This window comes from Puma concolor, chromosome F2 (assembly GCF_028749965.1).
Source record: "Puma concolor isolate L17-30 chromosome F2, mPumCon1.1.hap2, whole genome shotgun sequence".
Taxonomy (NCBI): Eukaryota; Metazoa; Chordata; class Mammalia; order Carnivora; family Felidae; genus Puma; species Puma concolor.
The window spans coordinates 56,041,467-56,066,336 of NC_141684.1; the positions used below are offsets into that span (position 1 = coordinate 56,041,467).

The 24,870-nt window shown below is 37.7% G+C and overlaps 1 protein-coding gene across 5 annotated transcripts in view; it reads right to left on the bottom strand.

Annotated features, from left to right (window-relative positions):
- The window catches only part of LOC147572031 (uncharacterized), a 602,793-nt gene that overhangs the window by 408,137 nt on the left and 169,786 nt on the right, over positions 1-24,870 (bottom strand). For all 5 annotated transcript variants that reach the window (XR_015246950.1, XR_015246948.1, XR_015246949.1 and 2 more), the window contains exon 5: positions 3,725-3,969. Coding sequence is in view for 2 of the 5 variants with exons in the window: in XM_086695886.1 (XP_086552012.1) it covers positions 3,725-3,871 (147 nt within the window). In the remaining 3 variants the exon portion in view is untranslated. The remainder of the gene's footprint in view (positions 1-3,724; positions 3,970-24,870) is intronic.

The following is a 24,870-nucleotide window of genomic DNA, read 5'->3' on the forward strand; positions in this document are numbered from 1 at the left end:
GGCTCTCTCCCACTCTAACCTCTTTTTTTTTTCCTTCCCCTCCCCCATGGGTTTCTGTTAAGTTTCTCAAGATCCACATAAGAGTGAAACCATATGGTATCTGTCTTTCTCTGTATGGCTTATTTCACTTAGCATCACACTCTCCAGTTCCATCCACGTTGCTACAAAAGACCATATTTCATTCTTTCTCTTTGCCACGTAGTATTCCATTGTGTATATAAACCACAATTTCTTTATCCATTCATCAGTTAATGGACATTTAGGCTCTTTCCACAATTTGGCTATTGTTGAGAGTGCTGCTATAAACATTGGGGTACAAGTGCCCCTATGCATCAGTACTCCTGTATCCCTTGGGTAAATTCCTAGCAGTGCTATTGCTGGGTCATAGGGTAGGTCTATTTTTAATTTTTTGAGGAACCTCCACACTGTTTTCCAGAGCAGCTGCACCAATTTGCATTCCCACCAACAGTGCAAGAGGGTTCCCGTTTCTCCACATCCTCTCCAGCATCTATACCAATTCTTTCTAAAACATCCTACTTGAAGTTCAAAGGAACAGTTTTCTATTTGCATTCATATTATGTTTATTCAGGCTATAACTAATTGAATTACATAATTAAAATAACAAGTAAAACTATAGCATAAAAAGTTTAAGAACAAATGCAACTGATGTAATAAGGGCACAACAGAATGGGTAGGAACAAAAAGTGAGCATATTAGTGAGCAGCCTACTCCTTGCTAGTGCTTAGCATGGCTGCTACCTCAGCCATGAAGTTTTATAGAGTAATGGAAAGTGTCAGGGAATGAGGGGTGTCAGTTAACAAAGGGTCAGGTGAAAAAGCTTCTACTACATTTGGTTCATTCTTAAAAGTTCTGTGAGGCAAAGACATGTTTGCATTGGCTTATCAGGTTAAAGCTATGGTCTAGCATAGTCAGTGCATGAAACAGTAGATACTCAACAAAGATGCTGCAAATAAGTGAATACAAAAAACATGAAGTTTGTAAATAGTCTGGTGGCTACTGATCACATATCCCCCACGTCTGTTTCAATGATACTGTCTGGAACATTTGTGCTGACCTTCTTGTTCTTTGCCTTGCAAATAATTTCCACAGCACTCTGTAATTGTGTTGGTAATTGTGTTGTTCAAAAAGCTCTAATCCACAAATTAACTGTGCTTTAGAGCATGATTAAACTCCAAAAAGCAAAATTGCTGAGGAAAATCCATTACTATTATCTAAACAGCTGAGCGACTTCCCAAAATATTCATAACACAAATTGTTCTTCTAAAGGCAAAAATGAAAATTGTTTATGATTTGCAGAAAGGCTAAGTTAAATAAAAAATGTTAGCAAGGCTTAAGGGGGCAAAGATAATATATTCTCTGTATAACTGGGCATCTTTAAACTAATTTTAAACATTAAATTATTTAAACCACAAAAAAATATCATACATGGAACTTAAGTAAATTTGTTCTGAATAATAAGAATGAATTAAAAACTGTAACTTAGATAATTATATTTGGGTTGATATCACTACTAATGATTTTTATTATACTTAGTAGGAATAAAAGGAAAAAAAGCAGACACACCTTATCAGACACAAACATAATAGGGCATACTTGATCTTTTTGCTTATTCTCTTTACAGTTGCTTGTATTTTTTATTACCTTTTTTTAAATTACAAAGATATTACATGCTTTCAGTGACAAATAAAACCTAAAAAAAGTTAAGAATCTGTACACACCCCTGGATAACCACTACTTTGATCCTTTTATGTACAAACATATATCTATAGCTATATAGATTTGTATATAATATATAATGTATGTATAATGTATAATATGTAATATATATTATATTACTTTCATAAGAATTGTATGGTACTAATCCATTAATTGGAACTTTGCTTTTAAATTTTTGTTAAGATTGTAGATCTTCCTTTAGTTCAGTATATATAGATATGTTTAATTTTTAGATCTCTCTCATTTTAAATTATATTAGTTTACTTATTGAAACTATGAAATCATAAGTGCCTAATGCTGAAAAATGTGTTTGTTAGAATAAAATACTTTTGCTTTATGTGCTCTATTAGAAATTCAAGATAATAATCCTTTACAAATATTTAATGTTAAGGGATATGATGCATTACTTGCAATGTTCAACCATATTTACTATTCCAAACATGCAAATGTCTATCAAATGCTATTAGAAATTTTAATACCTCTAATTGTTACCCCAGAAAACACTAATAGGATAAATGTTTAGATAAGTCAGTGCTGAACTCTTGCAAATTTCATTTCAAAATTCCCAGTCATATTATATTCATATCCCCTGGTTGCACAGGTTTTAGAGCTTGTTGTGTGCTAATACACACTGTGAGAAGAAAAGAGGAGAAAGGCAACAACTAAAATATTTCACATCACTAATCAAAATAATTTCTATAAAATTATGCCAAGTACACCATAAATATATTGACCAATTATGCCATTTCTGCAGGGATCTCAGTTTAATAGTATTCATGGAAGAATTACAATGATAAAGTTCTGAAAAATAGAAGTGCTCTTTTTTCTTTTCTGTCATCACAGTTTTATAGCAGATATGTGTTTAGCAAGTTTCATTTCCTTCTATGACAATTCATGGAGGAGTAAAACCTTTTTTCCTCCTCATGCCCACAGACGCAGTATTTGAAATGCTCTTCATTCTGTCCTGAATTCCAACAAGTCTCTGAGACTTAAAGAAGCCAATGCAAAGAAGGACATCTTCTTTCCAGAATTTGACTCTTAAAGTCTCATAGAGATGAAGCAATGGTAATGATTTCAGAGAATACTTGTATAGGATAGAAATCTACTTCATCTATACTCTAGCTGAGGAGGAGGAATGCTTTAACCTTGAGATACCCTTTTATTTTGTCTCTATGTGGATGAATGTCTCTTGGATAGAGCTACTACAAAAGTAATAGGCAAACAGCCCACATCATATTCATTCAGTGTGGACGCCCATGTAAATGTCCATGTTGATTGCACTATACCTTGAAACGGGAAGCATCTTTAAAAGAAACATCAGGGGCAAATTAACAGTATTTCACCAAGTGATATATTCATTCAAAACATAAAAGTGAAATATAAGGGCTACAGTCTGCCGCTTTCTTTTTTTTTTTTTTTTTTCAACGTTTATTTATTTTTGGGACAGAGAGAGACAGAGCATGAACGGGGGTGGGGCAGAGAGAGAGGGAGACACAGAATCGGAAACAGGCTCCAGGCTCTGAGCCATCAGCCCAGAGCCCGACGCGGGGCTCGAACTCCCGGACCGCGAGATCGTGACCTGGCTGAAGTCGGACGCTTAACCGACTGCGCCACCCAGGCGCCCCCAGTCTGCCGCTTTCTAAGGTCAGTTTTATAAACAACTTTGTTCACAAAATTTTATAACCACCTCCATCCCACACTAACCTAGGAAATGAAAACAGCTAATTTTAATTCTATTGGGTCACAATCTGAAGAAAGATTTGTATGATACATAAAGAATCATAATCTGTAAATTCTTGGCTCAACTTTAAATACACAGTGAGGAAAAGTAACTTTTTTCAGAAAGGATATTCTACTCCAATCTTACTTCCCCACAAGAATCATCTATTTTTATATCAGTCAGAGAAAAAGTTACGCTTCAGTGACAGGCTATTTCCCAAATCTCAGAGAGTTAAAACATTATAGGATAATTTCTCATTCATATTACCTGTCTATTATGAATCCAGGTGGATCTTTGTTCTGGATTGTTCTTATTCTGAATCCAAACTGAAGGGCTCACTCTCTGGAAAAGTGCTGGTCCCAGTGGCAGAGATGAAGAGCTCTGGAGAATCTTGTGCCAGACAGGTACTCTCATGCTTCATCTTTGCCTCACAACTCATTGGCCCAAACTAGTCACATGGCTCCATTGAGTTACAGGGTCAGGATTACCAGTCCTGAGAAGTTAATGAATGCCTGGAAGGAAGAGAAACAAAAATACTACTGCTAAATAGCATTAATGAACATGCTGCCTACCAAATACTCACCTTCTCTCCCTCCTTCAGAAAAGAAATATTTAGCCTCTCCCCCAGGGAATCAATTCCATGACCCCAGACCCCATCCAGGCTTGGCATCAAACCCAAACCCAGCATCAAGTGTGTCTAGCTCCTCTTGATCTGAAGACCAATGGACTAAACAGTTATCTGCAAATGTCAACTCAATATTCAACAGTGGAACAACGACAGAATACCTACAATCACACTCACTCTTGTCACAGAATATTTAGTCAAAATTATGGTCTATTTGGCAATATAACTCTCTTTAAGACTTTGTAAACTTTTTCCTATTTAAGTCAGATCCATGTGTACCATTATTTTTAGTTATCCTTTCTTAGATATATTACCTTTCTTTGTTATTTTATCACCGCCAACCTTCTTTTTCCTCCAGCCTTAATTATAAGATACTTGATTCTTGCAGATTTTGGTTGGAGAGTCACATGCTTAATCTCTTCTCTCTCAATCATTTTATTCAAATGAATAGGCCTCCTAGATACTATAGCCTCATTTGGACCATTGTTCTAAGATTTTTTAATCCATTCAGAGTTTTTATAAAAGAGGTGACAGCCTTATTTTAAATTTGAAACTCGCCATAAGAATGAATTTTAATTGACCTTTCTTTGTCAAAAATTGCCTCAGTTTTATCTTTCACCAATTTTGGATGAGAATTAGCTGCCTCTTACAAGGTTCGATGGCTAAAATTCTTCTTCTTTTTAAATATATTATCTTAGTGCTCGCTTCGGCAGCACATATATTAAATATATTATCTTAATTTTTGTTTAATTTTGAGAGAGAGAGCAAGCAGGGAAGGGGTAGAGAGAGGTGGAGACAGAGGATCCAAAGCGGGGATCCAAAGTGGCTCTGTGCTGACAGCAGAGAGCCCCATGCAGAGCTTGACTGAACCCTTGAACTGTGAAATCATGACCTGAGCTGAAGTAGATGCTTAACCAGTTGAGCCACCCAGGCACCTTGGTGGCTAAAATTCTTAACTATTCTCTTTAATTACTGTCTACAAGTTGGTTAACTCTTTTCTATTCTCTCTCTCTTTTCTCTCAATATCTCCTCTTTCTCTCATTTCTCTCTCTCTTCCTCTTTCTTCCCGTCCCTCCTTGTCAAATATCAATAGTAACTCCATACATGCTTTCACTTTTCTGTTTTATAACACCTTTCTTTAAAATTACAGCTGCATTTGGCATATTATCTGCCTATCAGATGAATGTAGATTATCGTTTTACCGCATATTTCATCACTAAATAATATGAATTACCATTCTTCCAGCTTCAAATACCAGTTTCCTTGCTTTCCACTCTATGTTTCCTAAGTAATGACAGACATTATAGGGATTTGGTTTTAACAATACACCAATTGAGGAGCCTAGGTTGTTCAGTGGGTTAAGCATCTGACTTCGGCTCAAGTCATGATCTCATGGTTCATGGGTTGGAGCCCTGCATCTGGCTCTGTGCTGACAGCTCAGGGCCTAGAGCCTCCTTCAGATTCTGTGTCTCCCTCTCTCTCTGCCCCTCCCCTGCTCATGCTCTGTCTCTCTCTGTCTCTCACAAATAAATAAAAAAACTTAAAAAAAAAACAATACACCAGTTATAGGTAACAACATCTGTATTAGTGATATAGGTTATGCTGTTATAACAGATAATTCCATAATTCTAGTAGCTTTAGATGGTTTATTTTTCATTCATATTATATGCCCATCAAAAGTTAACTAGAAGCTATGTTCTGGGTGTCATTACTCTACAACCCAGGCCAACAAAGGAGCTACAATCTGAAATATTTCTGAGCTCTGAAGGGTCTTGCACCAACAGTTAAATGCTCTGTCCCAGAAGTGATATATATTTCTTTTTCTCAGGAGTCCCTGTGGAAAACTAGCTTCTCTACTACACCTGTGCTAAATATCTTATTTCTCTAGATCTATTCTTTTTTTTAATATGAAATTTATTGTCAAATTGGTTTCCATACAACACCCAGTGCTCATCCCAAAAGGTGCCCTCCTCAATACCCATCACCCACCCTCCCCACCCTCCTATATCAATCCTCAGATTGTTCTCAGTTTTTAAGAGTCTCTTATGGTTTGGCTCCCTCCCTCTCTAACCCTTTTTTTTTCCTTCCCCTCCCCCATGGTCTTCTGTTAAGTTTCTCAGGATCTACATAAGACTGAAAACATATGGTATCTGTCTTTCTCTGTATGACTTATTTCACTTAGCATAACACTCTCCAGTTCCATCCATGTTGCTACAAACAGCCAGATTTCATTCTTTCTCATTGCCACGTAGTATTCCATTGTGTATATAAACCACAATTTCTTTATCCATTCATCAGTTGATGGACATTTAGGCTCTTTCCATAATTTGACTATTGTTGAAAGGGTTGCTATAAACATTGGGGTACAAGTGCCCCTATGCATCAGCACTCTTAGATCCCTTGGGTAAATTCCTAGCAGTGCTATTGCTGGGTCATAGGGTAGATCTGTTTTTAATTTTTTGATGAACCTCCACACTGTTTTCCAGAGCAGCTCCACCAGTTTGCATTCCCACCAACAGTGCAAGAGGGCTCCTGTTTCTCCACATCCTCTAGATCTATTCTGCACACTTTTGCATACTGTTCTGTGACTTGGAAGGCTACCTTCCTGTCCTAGGACTTCCAGTTGGGTTCAAGCACTGGAGGTACCAGTAAGTAATTGGAAGGCAGGAGATCAGGTTGAATTATTTGTTCTGCCATGTCCCTCACTCTGGGGTCACTGTGGATAGATTGTATTCTTCCACTGACTGCCCAATTTCCAGTCAGGTAGCCCTCTATGTTCAGCTGCACTCTTCAGGTTCTGAAACCAGATAACCATTCCCTCCCCCTTGTCCCTTCAGACCTAAGGTTAACAGATTTCTCTGTTGCTAACTCTAGAGTTCTACCTTGTCATTTATTGGTTTCTGTAAACTCTACCACAACCTAACAGTTGTGGTAATATGTCATATTTTTATTAATAAAAAGTCATATTTTTATTAAACATTTCTCTCATTATTCTGTTTGTGCCATTTTTTTCTCCCAGGATCCTGATTTATCTACCACTAACATAAGAGGGAGCCAGAAAGCAAAATCCAGCCTACTTTCCAGAAACTAGAGGGCTATTAGAAGTATTTGAATAAGACCACTAATAACCACTAGAATGTTCTCTTCATCATAGTCCCCAGATATAGTTATTATCTGGTTAATTCTATAATGTTAAGAATCTGTCCCTGTTACAGTGAGATTTTTCAAACCATGCGTAAAAATAAGATCAGGACAGACAGGACAATTCTCAAATTCAATTCCCAAATAAAGAATAGAGCTCATATTTGTATAGACTTTTTTTTAGGTAAGTATCACTGACAATCACCTGTACATCTCAGTGTTTGTTTGAAGTTTGTAAATATGAACCAAGTCTCCAAAACTCTATCCTTAGCCTCATCTTTTCTCATAAATTCTGCTGTTAGAAGACCCCTTATTGCATCTTTGATTCAGCTTTACTACATTCTCAATGTCTCTTTTGACTTGTCCTTCTAAAACATAAAAGATTCTCTCCTTATAAGGCCAATTTAAATTTCCAAGTAAGAGAATTTAATAAGTCCAACTCATCACCATTTTTATTATTTGGATAGAGATTTCTTTACAAAATGTTTCCACTAGCTCCTTTCTAATATGTAACTTGGCTATCCATGAGCCTCATGACCTACCGAAGTCCAATCAACTATAGCTAAGAGAGTCATAGAAAATCGGGCAGAGATTCAGGGGTGAAAGAATCACCAGGATAGATGAGATCTCCTTAAAAGAAGAGTCTGTAGGTAGGGCAGCCATTCTAAGGCTTGTGTTAATACTACAACAAAATCTCAATTATACACTGAAAGAAACATTACCAAGAGTCAGTTACACCTGGCATATTATATAGTAGGAAATAAGAGAACCAGGCAGCTGACACACAGAGTTGTTTTTTTTCTTAAAACGAACTTTAAAAATTTATTTATTTTGAAAAAAAGAGCATGAGATGGGGAGGTGCAGAGAGAGAGGGAGAGAAAGAGAATCCCAAGCAGGCTCTGCACTGTCAGTGCAGACCCCAGTGCTGGGCTTGATCCCACGAACCATGAGATAATAACTTGAGCCAAAATAAGGAGTAGGATGCTCAACCAACTGAGCCACCCACGTGTCCCTAAAAAAGACAAAGAAATTTGGAAACTAGGAGGTGATATAACAGAATTGGTATTACTTAAACTAGTGGCTCCTAATTTGGGATCTGAACCAGCAACATCAGCATCAACTTCTAGATGATCTGTTGGAAATGTAAATTCTTGGTCTCTACCCTAAACTGATTGGATCAGAAATCCTATAAATGGGACTCAGCACTCTGCTTGAATTCACCTTCCAGCTAATTCTGAAAAATGCTGCCATTGAGACCCCCTGTCTGTCCTACCCCAGGGCTTCACAAGCTTTAGTTAACATGCAGTCACCTGGGGGTTCTGTTAAAATGCAGATTCTGATTCAGTGGGTTTGGGATGGGACTTGAGATTCTCCCTTTATAACAGGCTCCCAGGTGATGCTGATGCTCTTGGTCCATGGGGCACATTTTGAGTATCAAGGCTAAATTACCAAGTCCTTCAGAATACAATCCATTTTGTCATATTTAGCCCTTGTACAGAATAAGTAATCTCCTACCATTATTGGGAACACCTATGCATAAATGCATTTGCAGCAAAAAAAAATAAAAAAAAAAGGAGGATGTGAAACACCTTCTAAAAGGATCTTTTGGATTCAAACCACCATGCTGTTGCGATTAAATGCAGCTAACCCAGTTGCAACTTTCTCTGGATTCTCCAGTGCCTTTTCACCAAAAAGCTTACCTTAATTTCCTTTAAGTAACCACCTCCCCAATATAATCCCCTAATTTGTAGTCCTAAATTTGAGGCTGATGACCACATGTTCTCTCCAGTTGTCTGATAACCCAGATTACTAGAGCTTTACTCTCACTAGCAGCTCCCTGCTGTCCTTACCTGCCAGCAGGCAGTTACAGTCCCAGACCTTTAACTTCCTTCCCTAACCTCTCAGTTTTATTAGAAAATGCCTAGGCAAAATGGTGATGTAGCTAAAATTGCTCTTCTAAAAATCACTGTTTCACATAAGCTTCCTCTCTCCTTCTTCCCTCTTATTAACTGTGCTTTGTTCTCTCCATAGGTGGTCAGAATGGTCCAAAGAAATGCTCACCAACACCTGGTCTCATAATTGCCCTTTCTTCTTCAAGACCTCTTTAAAAACCCCCTTCCTTCAAAATCTTTCAGCTTCCTGCCCTAAAGTAGAGCTATTATGTAATATATTCTCATTAAGGTGGTAGCAATTTATAATAATTTATTTTACCACCCCATCTGGATGTATTTATATTTTAATGAAAAATGTCTGTAAAAGGCAATCCAGTAGTTCATAAACTTTGGCAATTGCAAGAATCACCTGGGCAGTTTGTTAAAAATGCAGACTCTCAGGTATTGCCTCAATCGGTTGAAATCTCTGACGCAAGGCACGGAGTTTCAATGTGAGAATTCCTTCCTGATGTTTCTCAGGAAATGTCATTCCCAACTCAGAAAAAAGTCATTTAAAAACATCAGGAACACAGAAAAATCTTTTGAAAGATTTAAAGCTTAACAATGGACATAGAGCTGGTTTAAAGAAATCCACTGATTCAAGTCAAGCAAGAGCAGAAAACACTGACCTTCAGAGCAGAAAGTCAAGGTCAACAATTCTAGGAACCAGGACTGGAGAAGGTAGGAGGGAACCAGCTAGTAGTTAGGATCCCATCAGCCAGTATTGCTTAGAGCTGCTGCCATATTTAGAGTGTAATTCATGTTCCTATCTGCTGCTACCAGTGAGTCATTGTTGCAATTAAAATAAATATTAATAAGTGCTTATGCACAATATACTTTGTACAAATTTTATGAAGGGACTCTCAAGAAATAAGTTTTGGAAGCAAAATTAGTCCTTTCTGACACATAATTCACTATTCTGCTAGAAATCTTGCTTAGGAGGTCCATATGTTTTGTCATTTTAATCCTACTCAATAATATTCCCTGGAATTTTCTTGTATTTGAATATCTGTTATAGGTGAATATAAATTAATGGAAGTAATACAAATTTCAACCAGAAACAAACAAATACAGTCAGAGCAAGAAGACAAAGTATTTCCCTAATATAAGAGGAAAATGGCTTTAAAAAGAATATTGGATGCCCTCTTAACAATTCAATGAAATGGAATGTAGAATGAAATTCTACATCCAGAATATCTGTCAAGAAAAAATAAAATAAAGACAATCATGGCAATGAATGCTTTGTATGTTTTAAAATTTCATTCTAAGTAATTCTAAAATATTTAATATTTGTGGTATTATCTTTCCATTTTTAATGATTTTTATATATTCATTTCGTGTTACTGTTCCCATATTTTAATATTTCCTTGTTCCCAATGTCTATATCAAATACAGAATATTTTTGCATGTCACAGAAATATATAATCTTGTCACACTATATTAATCAATAATAAAAAATAACCACGCATTTACTGGTCTTTTTTCATGGAAAACCACTGAAATGTTTAAGATAACCATATGACAGAAAAATGATTCCTCATGTATGATTATAGTCACTCATTATTATTTAAAAACACATGAATATAATGATACCAAAAATACAGATTTTTATGATTAAAGGAAATCAATTTCTCACTCCCAAATTCCAAATCCTAGCAATCGGCAAACAGAAGTGAGACGCAGACATCTGTATCTTTAACAAACATCATAGGTCACACTAATGTGTATGTCCTGGGTGGGTAACAGTGCAGAATACTGCCTGAACCTAATGGAGGTAACCACAGAGTCTTGGGGGTTTAAGGGAAGTTGCCAGAAAGACTTTGAGAGGCACTGGAGGGCGGCGCTTCCTCGTTCCTGCTGATATCCTTCAAATTATACCATACAGGTTGTACCTATATCTGCTCAGATATGATATGAAGATATTATTACCTATTTTTATGGTTTACTGCGGTAATTAAACAATGCATCAAGCCACCTTCTTAGAATCATGACTGCCACATAACAATTCCTTTCCTCCTTTGCCCACCTTATCTACCTTCTCCTTCCATCAACCCTGACTTCTATACCTATTTGTTAACCACAGATTGAGGACGTTAATGTGACTCAATAAATCACTCTATGCCTCCTGTGCATCAGCATAAGCCTGAGTGTTTAAAGGAGAAATGTGGAATGAGAATAGTAATGGTGTCCCCACTGGCAGCCACTGAGGTATGTGTTGAATCAGACTAGATTGTCTGGGTTGCTTTGCATCTGTTAGAATTCAGCTCACACCTTTGCAGTAACATGGATACTACATTCGTTACAGCAGATGCCAGAATGTCTCCAGATTCCTGAAGTGATGGCTATACAAATTTGTGCTTTGAGAATTACAGTCATAAACATAGAAAAGCATGCCCATAAACGGTAGTTTAGGACTCTTGTTTGCTTTATATTCTACATTAATTGACTTAACTGAATGATTTATGTTTATGTAAAGTGTAATTTCAACAGGATGTTAAAAAGTTTCTAAGAGAATGCATTAAACAAACTAACCTTATTACGAAATATAGCATATCATAGAGCATTTTAATCTCAAAATCTTATGTTTGTAAGTCAGTATGTGGATTTTCTTATACATAACTTACAGGAAAGCAGGCAGTGCTATGTAACTGCCAGCTAAATTGTATTAATTACTATATATTCCCTAATTAGAGAGGCAGTGAAAAGAAATAGATGGCTTTATGAAAAAGACTAGATATTGTTGGCCTGGCTTAGAGCACTTCTTATCTAACAGACCTGAGTCACCAGTGTTTTGGAACATGCTACGTCTTTACTTCCTAAATACTTATTTAAAAATATTTGCAACATTGTGTTCTTTTGGGAGAGCTAGATGTCTGCAAATGATGGCTATGTTGACCTGGCACTTCCAAAGTTAAAATTTGAGCTATCTCATGTGGATTTATTTTCATAATTGTGTATCATAGCTTACCTCTTTTTATGGAGGGCAGTATTTTACTCAGCTTCTGTATTTACCTCTTTTTATGGAGGGCAGTATTTTACTCAGCTTCTGTATCAGTGTGCCTGGAGCCCTGCCTGTACCCTGTGCTCAGGAGATATTCAGTAAATATGTGATGCATAAAACAATTCACGAGAGTCAGATGCCCGTATTCTTCCTTTAGGGTTCTAGGAAAGTGTTTCTAGTTTCCTCTGCAACCATTCTAGTGTCTCCTACTACTCATCTGTGAGGAAGTTCTTTGTGCATGATGTAAATCACTTCTACAGCGATGGAACACTGTCCTTGCTTTGACCGTTGACCTTCTCCAGGTTAAACATCATAGACCCTTCAGTTTATCCTAAAAGTGTCTCAAGTTAGGCCCAGAATGGAGGGATTAGATGTTCAAGTACAAATAAGTCAGCATGGAGCAGAGCTGGTATCCAGGGCATTACTGAGTGCTGATTTGGAATCCAATAAGAGTTGAATCATTGTGGGGTAATTTTCATGTATATAAAGAATTGTCTTCATCAGGGAAGTAACTTGTCATCATACACAGACTTTTTTGTTCTTTATTTTTACACTTACAGAATTAATATACAATTTATATATGGTAAAATTTACCCTATTTCATAATGAATAATTCTGCAGTTTTTGAAAAACACACCATCATGTAACCAATGCCACAATCAAAGCATAAAACAGCTCCTCACTCCAAAATATTTCCCTATGGCCTTTTGTAGTCAACCCTTCCACCAACCCCCAGACCCTTGCAAAAACGAATCGGTTTTATCTCCTTATAGTTGTGTATTTCCAAGAATATAATAAAAATGAAATCACAGAATGTAACCTTTTGATTCTGAATTCTCTCACTTAGTATAATGCATATAAGAATCATCCATGTTGTTGTCTGTAGTTCATGCATTATTGAATAGTAATTTTATTCCTTTGTATGGTTGTACCAGATTTGTTTATGCATTCTCCAGCTGAAGGACATTTGAGTGGTTCCCAATTTGGAACAATTATAAATAAAGCCACTATAAATATTTGTGCACAGATTTTTGTGAGAGCACAGAATTTCATTACACTTGTATAAATACCTAAGAATGAGATGGCTGAGTCTTATGGTAAGTGTATAACTAACATTATGAGTCTACCAGAGTGTTTTCCAGAGTGGCTGTATCATTTTCCATCCCCAACAGTAGTGAGATTTCCAGTTGTCCCCCATCCTAGCCTTCACTTGGGATGGTCAGTCTTTTAAATTATAATCCTTCTAATAGGTATATAGTGGTATATCATTGTGGTTTTGGTTTTAATTCCCTAATGGCTAATGATATTGAGCTTTTTACATGTTTACTTGAGATTTGCATATCTTCTCTGAGGAAATGTCTATTTAAATCTTTTATCCATTTTATATTGGGTTTTTGTTCTCCTACTGAGTTTTGCGACTTTTTAAAAATATATTCTTCATACATACAAGTTTCTAGATACGTGATTTGCAAATATGTTTTCCCATTTTATGGCTTGTCTTTTCATTCTCTTAACAGTTTCTTTTGAAAAGAAGTTCTTGGGGTGCCTGGGTGGCTCAGTCGGTTGAGCTTCCGACTTCGGCTCAGGTCATAATCTCATGGTTCATGGATTTGAGCCCCACATCAGGCTTTGTGCTGACAGCTCAGAGCCTGGAGTCTGCTTTGGATTCTGTGTCTCCCTCTCTCTCTGTCCCTGCCCTGCTCACACTCTGTCTTTCTCAAAAAATAAATAAACATTAAAAAAAAAGATTATTAGAGCCAACAATTCTATGTCAACTAATGAGTAGTTCTAAACATGCCAGAGGAAGAGTTTCTCAGTACATGTGATGATATTAAATCAATTCTCTTTTTATTCAAGTCCACATTTCTCCCTTTGTCCTCAAGTATTTATATATTCATATTCTCCTTGCTTAACACAAAAGTGTAATTTCTTAATGTACTTTATATCATATGGAGAAATGTAAGAATTGGTTAAATACTATTCATACTCATAATTACATTGGTCACATGTAAATCCAGTAAAACTGGTTTGCGAGCATAATTTGTTCTGGAAACATGCTTGTAATTCAAAGTACTTGTATATCAAAGTGAACTTCCCCATAAGAAATAATGGAAACTCAGATGATTTGTTCCACCACCCAAAAATATTCATATAAAATGATTACAATACTGTAATAAAATACAAAATAATAAAGGAAATACAAAATATAAAGAAAAATAACTATATTAAACTGCATTTGAAAACCCTAGTGGCTGATGTGAGGGAAACAAGAGAGAGGAGGGTTATTGTGTAGGATGACTTTCACTATCACTAATGGAATCACTGCTGTTGGCTCATTGGACTCTTTCTGCATGGGGGCCAATGTATACGTTCGCACGGATGCTGACTAGAGTACAGTATTAATAAACTCTTGTCATCTACTGTATTTAATGTAACTGGCAATAAGTCAGCAGAGGAAAGAGTCCATATCTGCAGGCAGCCTGACCTAGATGTAGCAAACCATTCCTAACCTTATTCTTGTATGGAAAAGCAGAGGACTGTCCATAGGTATTGTGAAGTGACAAAAAATACACTAGTGTCAGATGCGGGTACCTTCCAATGTTCTGAAAAATCACTGATTTCTGTCAAACACTGGGGCCTGAAACAGAGCATCCAAGCATGGGAGACGATCACCCACAATCCCACAGTGAGAAAGAGAGACAGGCAGAGAGAAAGAGAGAAGAACCATTGGCTTAGTTGTGATCATGTGATGTTTGATGTCACATACTACTCGTATTGCAAGACACTGCTCATTTATCAAATTAAAATTTATTAGAAATATTTGCTCATCTTGCAGAACACTCGCAGAACAAGTTACTCACAATCCAAAGTCTTCCTGTATATAAAAACATGCGTCAAGAAACCCATTTGGCTTCCAAATGTGTAATCTCTTGGGCAAAGAAATGCATCTCTAGATATTTTTCTAAAGCAGTATTTCCATTTTGTCAACATGTTAAAACCATCTGAGGACTTGATATCTTAATCCTGCTCATCAGATGAAATACAGCATAGTCTCTGGGGGTGGAATCCTAGAGTCAGAATTAAAAAAAAAAAAGCCCAATATGATTGAAATGAGTGGCCAACATGATACCACTTCATGAGAAATCTAAAATAGTCTAATTCACAAGATGAGAGAGTAGAATGGTGGTTGTCAGGGCTGGAGGGAGAGTAAAATAGGCAGATATTGGTCAAAGGTACAGTTTCAGTTATATAAGATGAATAGTCTTAAAGATCTACTGTACAACACAGCACTTATAGTTAACAATACTGTACCGTATACCTAAAATTTTGCAAAGAGGATAGATCTTACATTAAATGTGTCTATCACAAAAAAAAAAAAAGAATCATAAATAAGAAAGGTGAGAGGAAACTTTCAGAGGTGATGGATAGGTTTATGACATAGACAATATTTAGTCTTTTTCTTTTCTTTTTTTTTTTTTTAATTTTTTTTTTCAACGTTTTTTTTTTTTTTTTTATTTATTTTTGGGACAGAGAGAGACAGAGCATGAACGGGGGAGGGACAGAGAAAGAGGGAGACACAGAATCGGAAATAGGCTCCAGGCTCCGAGCCATCAGCCCAGAGCCTGACGCGGGGCTCGAACTCACAGACCGTGAGATCGTGACCTGGCTGAAGCCGGACGCTTAACCGACTGCGCCACCCAGGCGCCCCGTATTTAGTCTTTTTCATAAGACCATCTATTTCTTTTCACTGCCTCTCAGTGTTTGTAGGTTGTATGTTTCTAGGAAATTATTCATTTCTTCTAGCTTGTCCATTTGTTGACATAATTTTCATGATGGCCTCTTATGATCCTTTGTATTTCTGTCGTATCAGTTATAATGTCTTCCCTTTTATTTTTACTTATTTGAGTCCTCTCTTTTTTTCTCGGTAAATCTGTCTAGCTAAAGGTTTGTCTATTTTGTTTATTTTTGGGAAGAAAAAGCAGCTCTTAGTTTCATGGACATTTTCTGTTATCTTTTTAGTCTCTATTTCATTTATTTCTGCTCGGATCAGTGTTATTTCCTCCATTTGCTAACTCTGGGCTTTGTTCTTTATCTAATTGAGTTATAAAGGTTGTTTATTTGAGAGCTTTTTTTCTTAATCTAGGCATTTATCACTAGAAACTCTCTTCTTAGAACTGCTTTTGCTGCATCCCAAAAGTTTTGGTATGTTATGTTTCCATTTTCATTTGTCTCAGGTTATTTTTATATTTCTCTTTGACTTTGACTCATTAGTTCTTTAGTAACATGTTGTTTAATCTCCACATGTTCATGGATTTTACAGTTTTCTTTAACTGATTTCTAGTTTCATATTATTGTGCTTCGAAAAGGTGCTTGATATGATTTCAATCTTTTAAAATTTATTAAGACTTGTTTTGTGGACTAACATGTGATCTATCTTGGAGAATGTTTCACATGTGCTTGAGAAGAATGTGTATTATGCTTTTGTTGAATGGAATATTCTGTACATATCTGTTAGGTCCATCTGGTCTAACCTGTAGTTTAAATCCAATGTTTTCTTATTGATTTCCATCTGGATGATTTGTCCATTACTGAAAGTGGATATTGGAATCTCCTTATATTATTCTATTGGTATTTCTCCATTCATATATGGTAATATTTGCTTTAGTGAGTCTTTTGTAGGCAACATAAACTTGGGTCCTTTTTTTTAAATCCGTTTAGTCACTCTATGTCTTTTGATTAGAGAATTTAGCCCGTTTCTGTTTCAAGTTATTATTGACATGTATGAACTTACTGTTGCCATTTTGTTAATTTTCTTATTGTTTTTTAATTCCTTTCTTTCTCTCTTGCTCTTTCTTTGTTATTTAATGATTTTCTATAGTATTATGCTTTTTCCTATTGGGGGGCAGGGGAAGACACAGAAAGCCATCCTCATAATGATTACAATGTTAAATGTTATATCTGCTTTCTCTAAGGTTTTTGATTTTGCAAATTGACCATTTAAAATAGGTTTATTCATCATTTAGAAGTTGAAGATATAATTCAGGAATTCCAAGATGAAGAGAAATATAGAAGATAATATATTTAAATTAAAGCTGATGGAACATTTTTCTTACTTATTTGAGTATCAAATACTTGATTCTTGCCTAAAACTACAAAACAGTCTTAACAACTAACACAGATAATTGTTTTAGGGGAAAAAAGCCCTCTAAAAGTAAGCACATATGAGTAGTCTGTAGCTTTACAAACAACTTAAAAAATGTTTACTAGTCAAAATTCCCAGAGTTTACTTTGAACACAAAACCCTTCAGCAATTTATTATTTTGTTGTCAGCTCTTAGTGCATGCAAACTAATTTGTTTCTTCAATAAAAGTGAATCCTAATATATATTTTTGGACTCTACCTCCCTCAGACCTCCTTTTTGGCAACTTTAAAAGCACAGAAAAAATTGATTTTAGTACAGATTATCTTTCTTCAGAAAATATAGCATCGTCTTCCCATCTGTTTTGGGGGCACCACAAGCCATGCCCATATAGGTCAGAAAACTTGATAAATGTGTGTGTTCTCAGTGCTCCACCGATCAGCCATTCTCTCATCTCTTTCCCTTTCCTGAGGCTTCCCTAGTCCCTTGGACACACGATATTAAAATTAGGACAGTCAATAACCCTACAATGGCCTCTGCATGTTCAAGTGAAAGGAAGAGTCTCAAGTCTCTCACTTTAAATCAAAAGCTACAAATGATTACACTTAGTGAAGAAGGCATGTTGAAAGCTGAGATAGGCTAAATGCTGGGCCTCGCGTGCCAAACAGTTAGCCAAGTTGTGAATTCAAAGGAAATGTTCTTGGAAGGAATTATAAGTGCTACTCCAGTGAACACACAAATGACGAGAAAGCAAGACAGCCTTACTACTAGTAGGGAGAAAGTTTGAGTGGCGTGGATAAAAGATCCACTCTCTTTAATTTTTAGAAGGCTGAGAGAGGTGAGGCAGCTGCAGAAGAAAAGTTTGAAGCTAGCAGAGGCTGGTTCATGAGATTTAAGAAAAGAAGTTGTCTCCATAACATCAAAGTGAGGACACCTGAGTGGTTCAATCAGTTGAGCAGGGCTCAGGTCACGACCCCAAGGTCATGGGATCAAGCCTGCTTAAGATTGTCTCTCTTTCCCTCTGTGCCTCTCCCCCAGTGCATTCTTTGTCTAAAGTAAAACAAACACACACACACACACACAAAACCACCCGAAGGCTGACTGACAACTGCACATAAAGGCAACTAGAAGAAAATAAGGTTGATGCAGAAGAGGTTGGGAAACAATCTCGCCATTAACCCCACCCCCCACATGATGCCCCACAACCAGAAGGGAACTCAAAAGGAGCTTCTCCCTGAGGGGAAAAGGTTTCAAATCCCACATTGGGCACCCCAATTTTTTAAGACATACATGTGAGAAACCCTCAAAACATCTCATTTGGAAACCACTAGAGCTCAAAACATGAGACGCCCCCCCGCAAGACTAGCGATCCAAGAAACTGCTCTTAAAACGCTTACACACTTGAATTCATCCTACTCAGAGCCCAGCTCAGAGGCAGCCAAGGGCGCCCAGACTTAAAGTGAAGGAGGCTCACCTGCTTGTATTAAAGCGTTGGTCTGCCGGGCAGACATCCAATGCAACTCACACATCTAGGAGCTGCTCTAACGCTCTCTGAGAGGGAGACTGGTGGGCACCATCGTGGCGTGTTCCCTTGACCGAGCTCCGGAGCACCAGAATCTCCCTGGAAGGGAGCCTTTACCTGAATCTGCTGCAGCAGATCTTTGTGCTGCCACCTAGGGGACATCTCTTTATTGCCAGGCTCTGGAGGCCAGGGGAGCTTGCACTCCTGGTCCCAAGGGATTATAATAATCAGTATCACCCAGAAAGGAACTCATATCCTTGTGTGGCACCCCAGTTTACAACTGCTGCCAGAGGACACCTCTACACATGGCCTGGCTCTGGTTGGTGCCGCTGACACCCGGGGGGCCCATAGAACTGTAACCAATGGGGAAATTTTCCTTAAACAGCACCATCTCCAGGGCATAGCAAGAAGCAATGGACCCAGTGGCTTAGTTTTTTTCTGTGAAGGAGACTTATTAGCTACCCATCAAGACTGTGGTCTCAGTGGTAGGCTTCTTATTAAATATGCACCTTGGGCCTGACTGTAATCATTTCCGGAGACTTCCAAGGGCTGGTGATACGTTTGAGCTCACCTCCTGCCATACTATATAGATGCCAGTGTCTCCTTGAGGGGAGCTTTACCCACATCTGTTCCCCTGATTTTTATGTCTGGTACACCAGATTTTGCACCTGCTGCCCAGGGGATGCTCTTGGATTGCCTGACCCTGGTGGTCAGTTGGACTTGCATTCTTGGGTCCCACGGGACTGTGGCAATCCGAGAGACAATTCTTGTCAGGCTACCACCACTAGGGCTCCACACAGACAGTGGACTCAGGCACACTCCCAACTCTTTGTGTGAAGGAAGCCTCTTTGGTTGTCCTGGAGCTTTGGCCTGAGGGGAAGACTTCAGGTTTGGCACACAGTTAGTCGTCTATGGAGCTGCCGTACAGAGAGCTGGCAGGTACATGAAAAGAAGCTCTACATCAATAATCATTAGGAAAATGCAAATCAAAACCAGAATGAGGTATCACTTCATACCTGTTAGGACAAAAAATAACAAGTGTTGGTGAGGATGTGAAGAAAAGGGAACCTATAGGACTGTGTACCATGATGTCACGGCTCCTGAGTTCCGGCCCCGGCATCAGGCTCCATGCTGACAGTGCAGAGCTTGCTTGGGATTCTCTCTTGCCCTTGCTCTCTGCCCCTCCCCCACACTCCTTCTCTGCCTGTCTCAAAACAAATAAATTAATTTAAAAAAAAAAAAAAAGAACTACCACATGATGCAGCAATTCTACTTCTGGGTATTTATCTGAAGAAAAATAAAAACACTAATTTGAAATGATATATGCATCCCTGTGTTTATTGCAGCATTATTTAAAATAGCCAATGTATGGAAACAACCTAAATATCCATCAGTGAATGAATGGATAAAGAAATTGTGATTATATATATGTATGTTATTCAGCCATAAAAAAAAGTATGAAATTTTGTCTTTTGCAACAACATGGAGAGAACTTGAGGGCATTATGCTAAGTAAAATGAGTCAAAGAAATACAAATATATGAGCTCAGTTATATGTAGAATCTGAAAAATATATGTACAAAAAAAAAAAAAGCTCATAGATACAAAGAATAGATTGGTGGTTGCCAGGAGTGGGGGTTGGGAGAAATGGGCAAATTGCTTTTGTTTTTAGTAAATAAATTGATTAAAAAATAAATAAATAACAAGTCATATTGGAGTTTCATTTCTTTCTTTTCCTTTAAAAAAAATTGTTTAATGTTTATTATTTTTGAGAGAAAGACAGAGACAGAGAGCAAGCAGAGGAGGGACAGAGAGAGAGGGAGACCCAGAATCGGAAGCAGGTTCCAGGCTGTGAGCTGTCAGCACAGCCCGATGCGGGTCTCAAACTCACAGGTCGCAAGATCATGACCTGAGCTGAAGTCAGCCTCTTAACCGACAGAGCCACCCTGGTGCTCCCTGGAGTTTCATTTCTAAAGGTGGCTGGACACATGGTTAGAGATACAATTTGGAACAAAAAGCCCCAGATTCAAACCCATTTCTGCTTTTTATTGGCTCTGTGAACTTGAGAAAATTTAGCATGTCTCTATTAAAAAAAATTCTTTTTAAGTTTATTTATTTATTTTGAGGGAAGCAGAGACAGGGTGAATGGGGGAGAGGCAGAGAGAGAGGGAGAGGGAGAATCCCAAGCAGGCTCTGCACTGTCAGCACAAATCTCTACGCGGGGCTTGAACTCTTGAAACCGTGAGATCATGATCTGAGCCAAAACCAAGAGTCAGATGGTAACCAACTCAGCCACCCAAGTACCCCAGCATGTCTTTATTTTTAAATTGAGACAGTGCTTATGAGACTTCCCAAAAAGGAGTGTACTTGCTGTGATGAACACTAAACATTTTATGGAAGTGCTTAGTCACTATACTGTATGCTTGAAACTAATATTACACTGCATGTTGACTAGTTGGAGTTTATATAAAAACTTAAAAAAATAAAGCAAAAGAAATGAAAAAGAAAAACAAATGAGAAAGCGTATATAAAAGCACACAATAGATTGCTTGACTAATTGTAAGCAAGGCAAACATTTGTTGACTCTAAATACGACACAGCATGTTCAGACTTTTCGAAATATAAACACCTCTGTGAACCTGTCAGTAAAACCCTGACAGAAAGAGCAGCGCTACATTTCACAGCCACTGTGCTCGGGCCAGGCAAACACAGGGTAGATACATTCAATCCCAGTATCAGAAGAGGAACTTCAAGGCCTTGCTTGACTTACCTCTGATTCTAGTTCTGAGTCGGTACCCCTTAGAAAGCATTAAAGTCATTATCACCGAAACAATAAAAATAAAATAAAGACAAAATGGGAACAGTTCCAAAATATGTCCCCAATAAATGACAGTATTAAGATATTCTTTTTCAGGAAACTTTGAACTGCCTTGATGACTCACTCTTCTGTCTCCAGAGTCCCCTCCTGGCATCAGATTTATGGTAGCATGAAAGGATAAAGTTTATCCTCATAAGTCACCATGAACTTAGTCATCATGTTGCCTCCAGATCTGCCTTTTAGTTAATGGGCTTGCAATGAATAAATAATGAATAAATAATCTGGTTCCCAAATCTCTGCCTGATTATTCCCCCAAAGACTCACCCTATTGATTCTTTTTATGTTCTGATTCACAACCTCCCTTGTGAATTTTGGGAAAATTCAGTCATATTTGAAAAAAAAAAAAACTAAGGTTATAGTCAATTAAAGACATGGCTACTAGTTTGAGATCTAGAAGCAAACTTAAAAATAAATAATTATGCTTTCTCCCTGACATGGTAACTGAGATTTGTGCCTATCTCACAGTTCCAGAGAGGATGCTGACAGAAAATTTTCCTAGCAAACATCTAGACCACCCAGAATTTTGTGCCTCATGATGACAGGACAAGCAACAAATTAAGAAGTATGAGACATGGCCTCAGGCTTTAGCTCTGTCTTTAAACTATTGTATAACTTTGGGCAGTTTATTTATCTTCTCTGGTGCTCAGTTCACTTGTCTGTACAATCGAAGAGTGGAGGCATAGTTTCCCTAAGGTCCTTTATAGATCTTAGAAGTCTATAATTCCTCCATTCTAAGTCAATTGAGCAACTCATACATGTTTGGGAAATGCTGACTATATTAAAGGGATATCTTTAGCCTTTTCTCATATATTCATTTTACATTATATTCTGCTTCAGTATATGACAGTCATTTGGGATGTGGAACAATCTTGATGAGAAAAAACAATCAATGAGTATTCAGTACCTGCTCTGTGTCAGCATAAATACTTATAATTCCTCCTTACCAATTTTATCTCAAAATATTGTCTTTTTTTAAATCAATTCTATAATATTAAAAAGTTCTTGACAACTAGTTGAAGCCTAAATCCTGGTAACAAAATATCCTTTTTGAAGTCCCTCTTTCCATCTGTTTCTCTGAAAATAGCAGATGTTTTCTTTTTTATAAATGAATTACTGATTTCAGTAATTTTTAAAGATTTTTAAAACTGTGATTTCATACATGGGCTGATTAGAAACTAGGAATCGTGGGGCGCCTGGGTGGCTCAGTCGGTTGGGCGGCCGACTTCGGCTCAGGTCACGATCTCACGGTCCATGAGTTCGAGCCCCGCGTCAGGCTCTGGGCTGATGGCTCAGAGCCTGGAGCCTGCTTCCAATTCTGTGTCTCCCTCTCTCTCTGCCCCTCCCCCGTTCATGCTCTGTCTCTCTCTGTCTCAAAAATAGATAAAACGTTAAAAAAAAAAATTTAAAAAAATAAAATAAAATAAAAAATAAAAAAATAAAATAACTTTAAGAAAGTAGTTATCGTGGAGAAGTAGTCTTTAGCCCTCTGGCGTGCAGTGCACCGCTATGAGCTGGTTTTAACACTTTCACAGAGTATTAAAATAATCAAATGGAGAACAAAGCCTAAGGCCAGCCAAGATCAGAAATCTAACCAGAGATCTCACTAAAAAGCTAGAACATATCAGTTTAAGGGTGAGCTAGAAATAAGCCCATCCCCCCCCCCCCAACCTCAATCTTTAGTAAGGAAATTTGCATTATCTTCAACTCTGGTGATGGGTGAAGGTGAGGGGGCGATGGGAGGGGATTTCTTTTGATAGGTTGAGATCACAGGTGCCTTTTCTGAGGTTTGCAGCATAGGTTCATACTACCTAAATTCTCTCTCTCTCTCTCTCTCTCTCTCTCTCTCTCACACACACACACACACACACACACACACACACACAGCAGGGAACTGGTTTAAAGTGGTCTGGCTTAATGTTGCTCTGAGGCATATTGCAGAAACAAACACAAAGCTTTCCAGCTTCAGAGTTAGTTCAAATTGGTTTGGCACAAATTAGCAAAACTTTTCCCTTCTTCCAGAACTTTATCACCACCTTCAGAGAACCCGGTTGTGTAGTAGCTCTATAAGAATTCTATAATTGCCATGTGAGAAGCACCTCTTGGGTTGATGTGAAAAGCACAAGCTGACCAATCATGAACATCAGACTTGTGACAGGGCTCTCAAAGATGCTGAGGGATGAAATTCCAAAGACACAAAACAGAAAGACACCCACACACAAAATACAGCAAAACCCAAAATCATTGTGAATGAGATGCAGAAGAAACATGGGCAACAAAATCAGAAGGCAAGAAGTTAAAGATTCTTCGCTTGGCCAAACTTTAGTCAGGCTCTCGAACCTCTCCTAGGTCCATCTGTGTACTTTCTCATAAAATCCAGCTTTAGCAAGACCTGTGCAAGTGAGTTTAGCCAAAACCTCCCTTGATATCTGATCAGCTTCCTCATCCTCCACCCTCCTCTACCTGATGTCTGATCACCTGGTCACTCTACCTCTAACACCTCCTCCTAATTTTCTGTCAACTGCCCTCCACTCTGCTCCTTGGCTGTAAATTCTGTTATGCAGAATAAATCCGTATGTAAACAAATATTTAATTTATAGTAGAACTTATATGGAAATTCAGCAAAGGAATGATGAATATTTCGGTAAATGTTGCTAGGGCAATTGCTTATTCACTTAGGAAAAAAATGGAGTATTCAGAAAAAGCAAATCCGTATGGAGTTGACGTACATGTGTTGGGGTTTGGAGCCAATGGCCAAGAAAGAATTCTTGAGATGTCTTTGGTGCAAAAAGGTGGTTTTATGAAAGCACAGGGACAGGACCCGTGGACAGAAAGAGCTGCACTGAGGTTGTGATGGGTGACTGATTATATACTTTCAAGTTGGGAAGGGGTTCAGGGATAGTGTAAATCTCTAAGGGATTTTGGAAACAAGGTTTCCAGTACCTGGAGGGGCTAGCTCTTTTTAAGAAAAAGTCATTTATCACTTTCAAATAAAATCTTAGTTATGAGACCCTTCAGATGTATACCAGTGGGCCATATGCTTGGAAGATGATTGCTAACATATATCCTGAGGAGTAGAGATAAAGGAAGTTTCCAAAGTAATTTTTATATGTTAAAGTAGACTTACAGGATCCTGGAGGTCAGGATAATGTTAAGCTAAGGTTGCCTTTTGCCCTTGG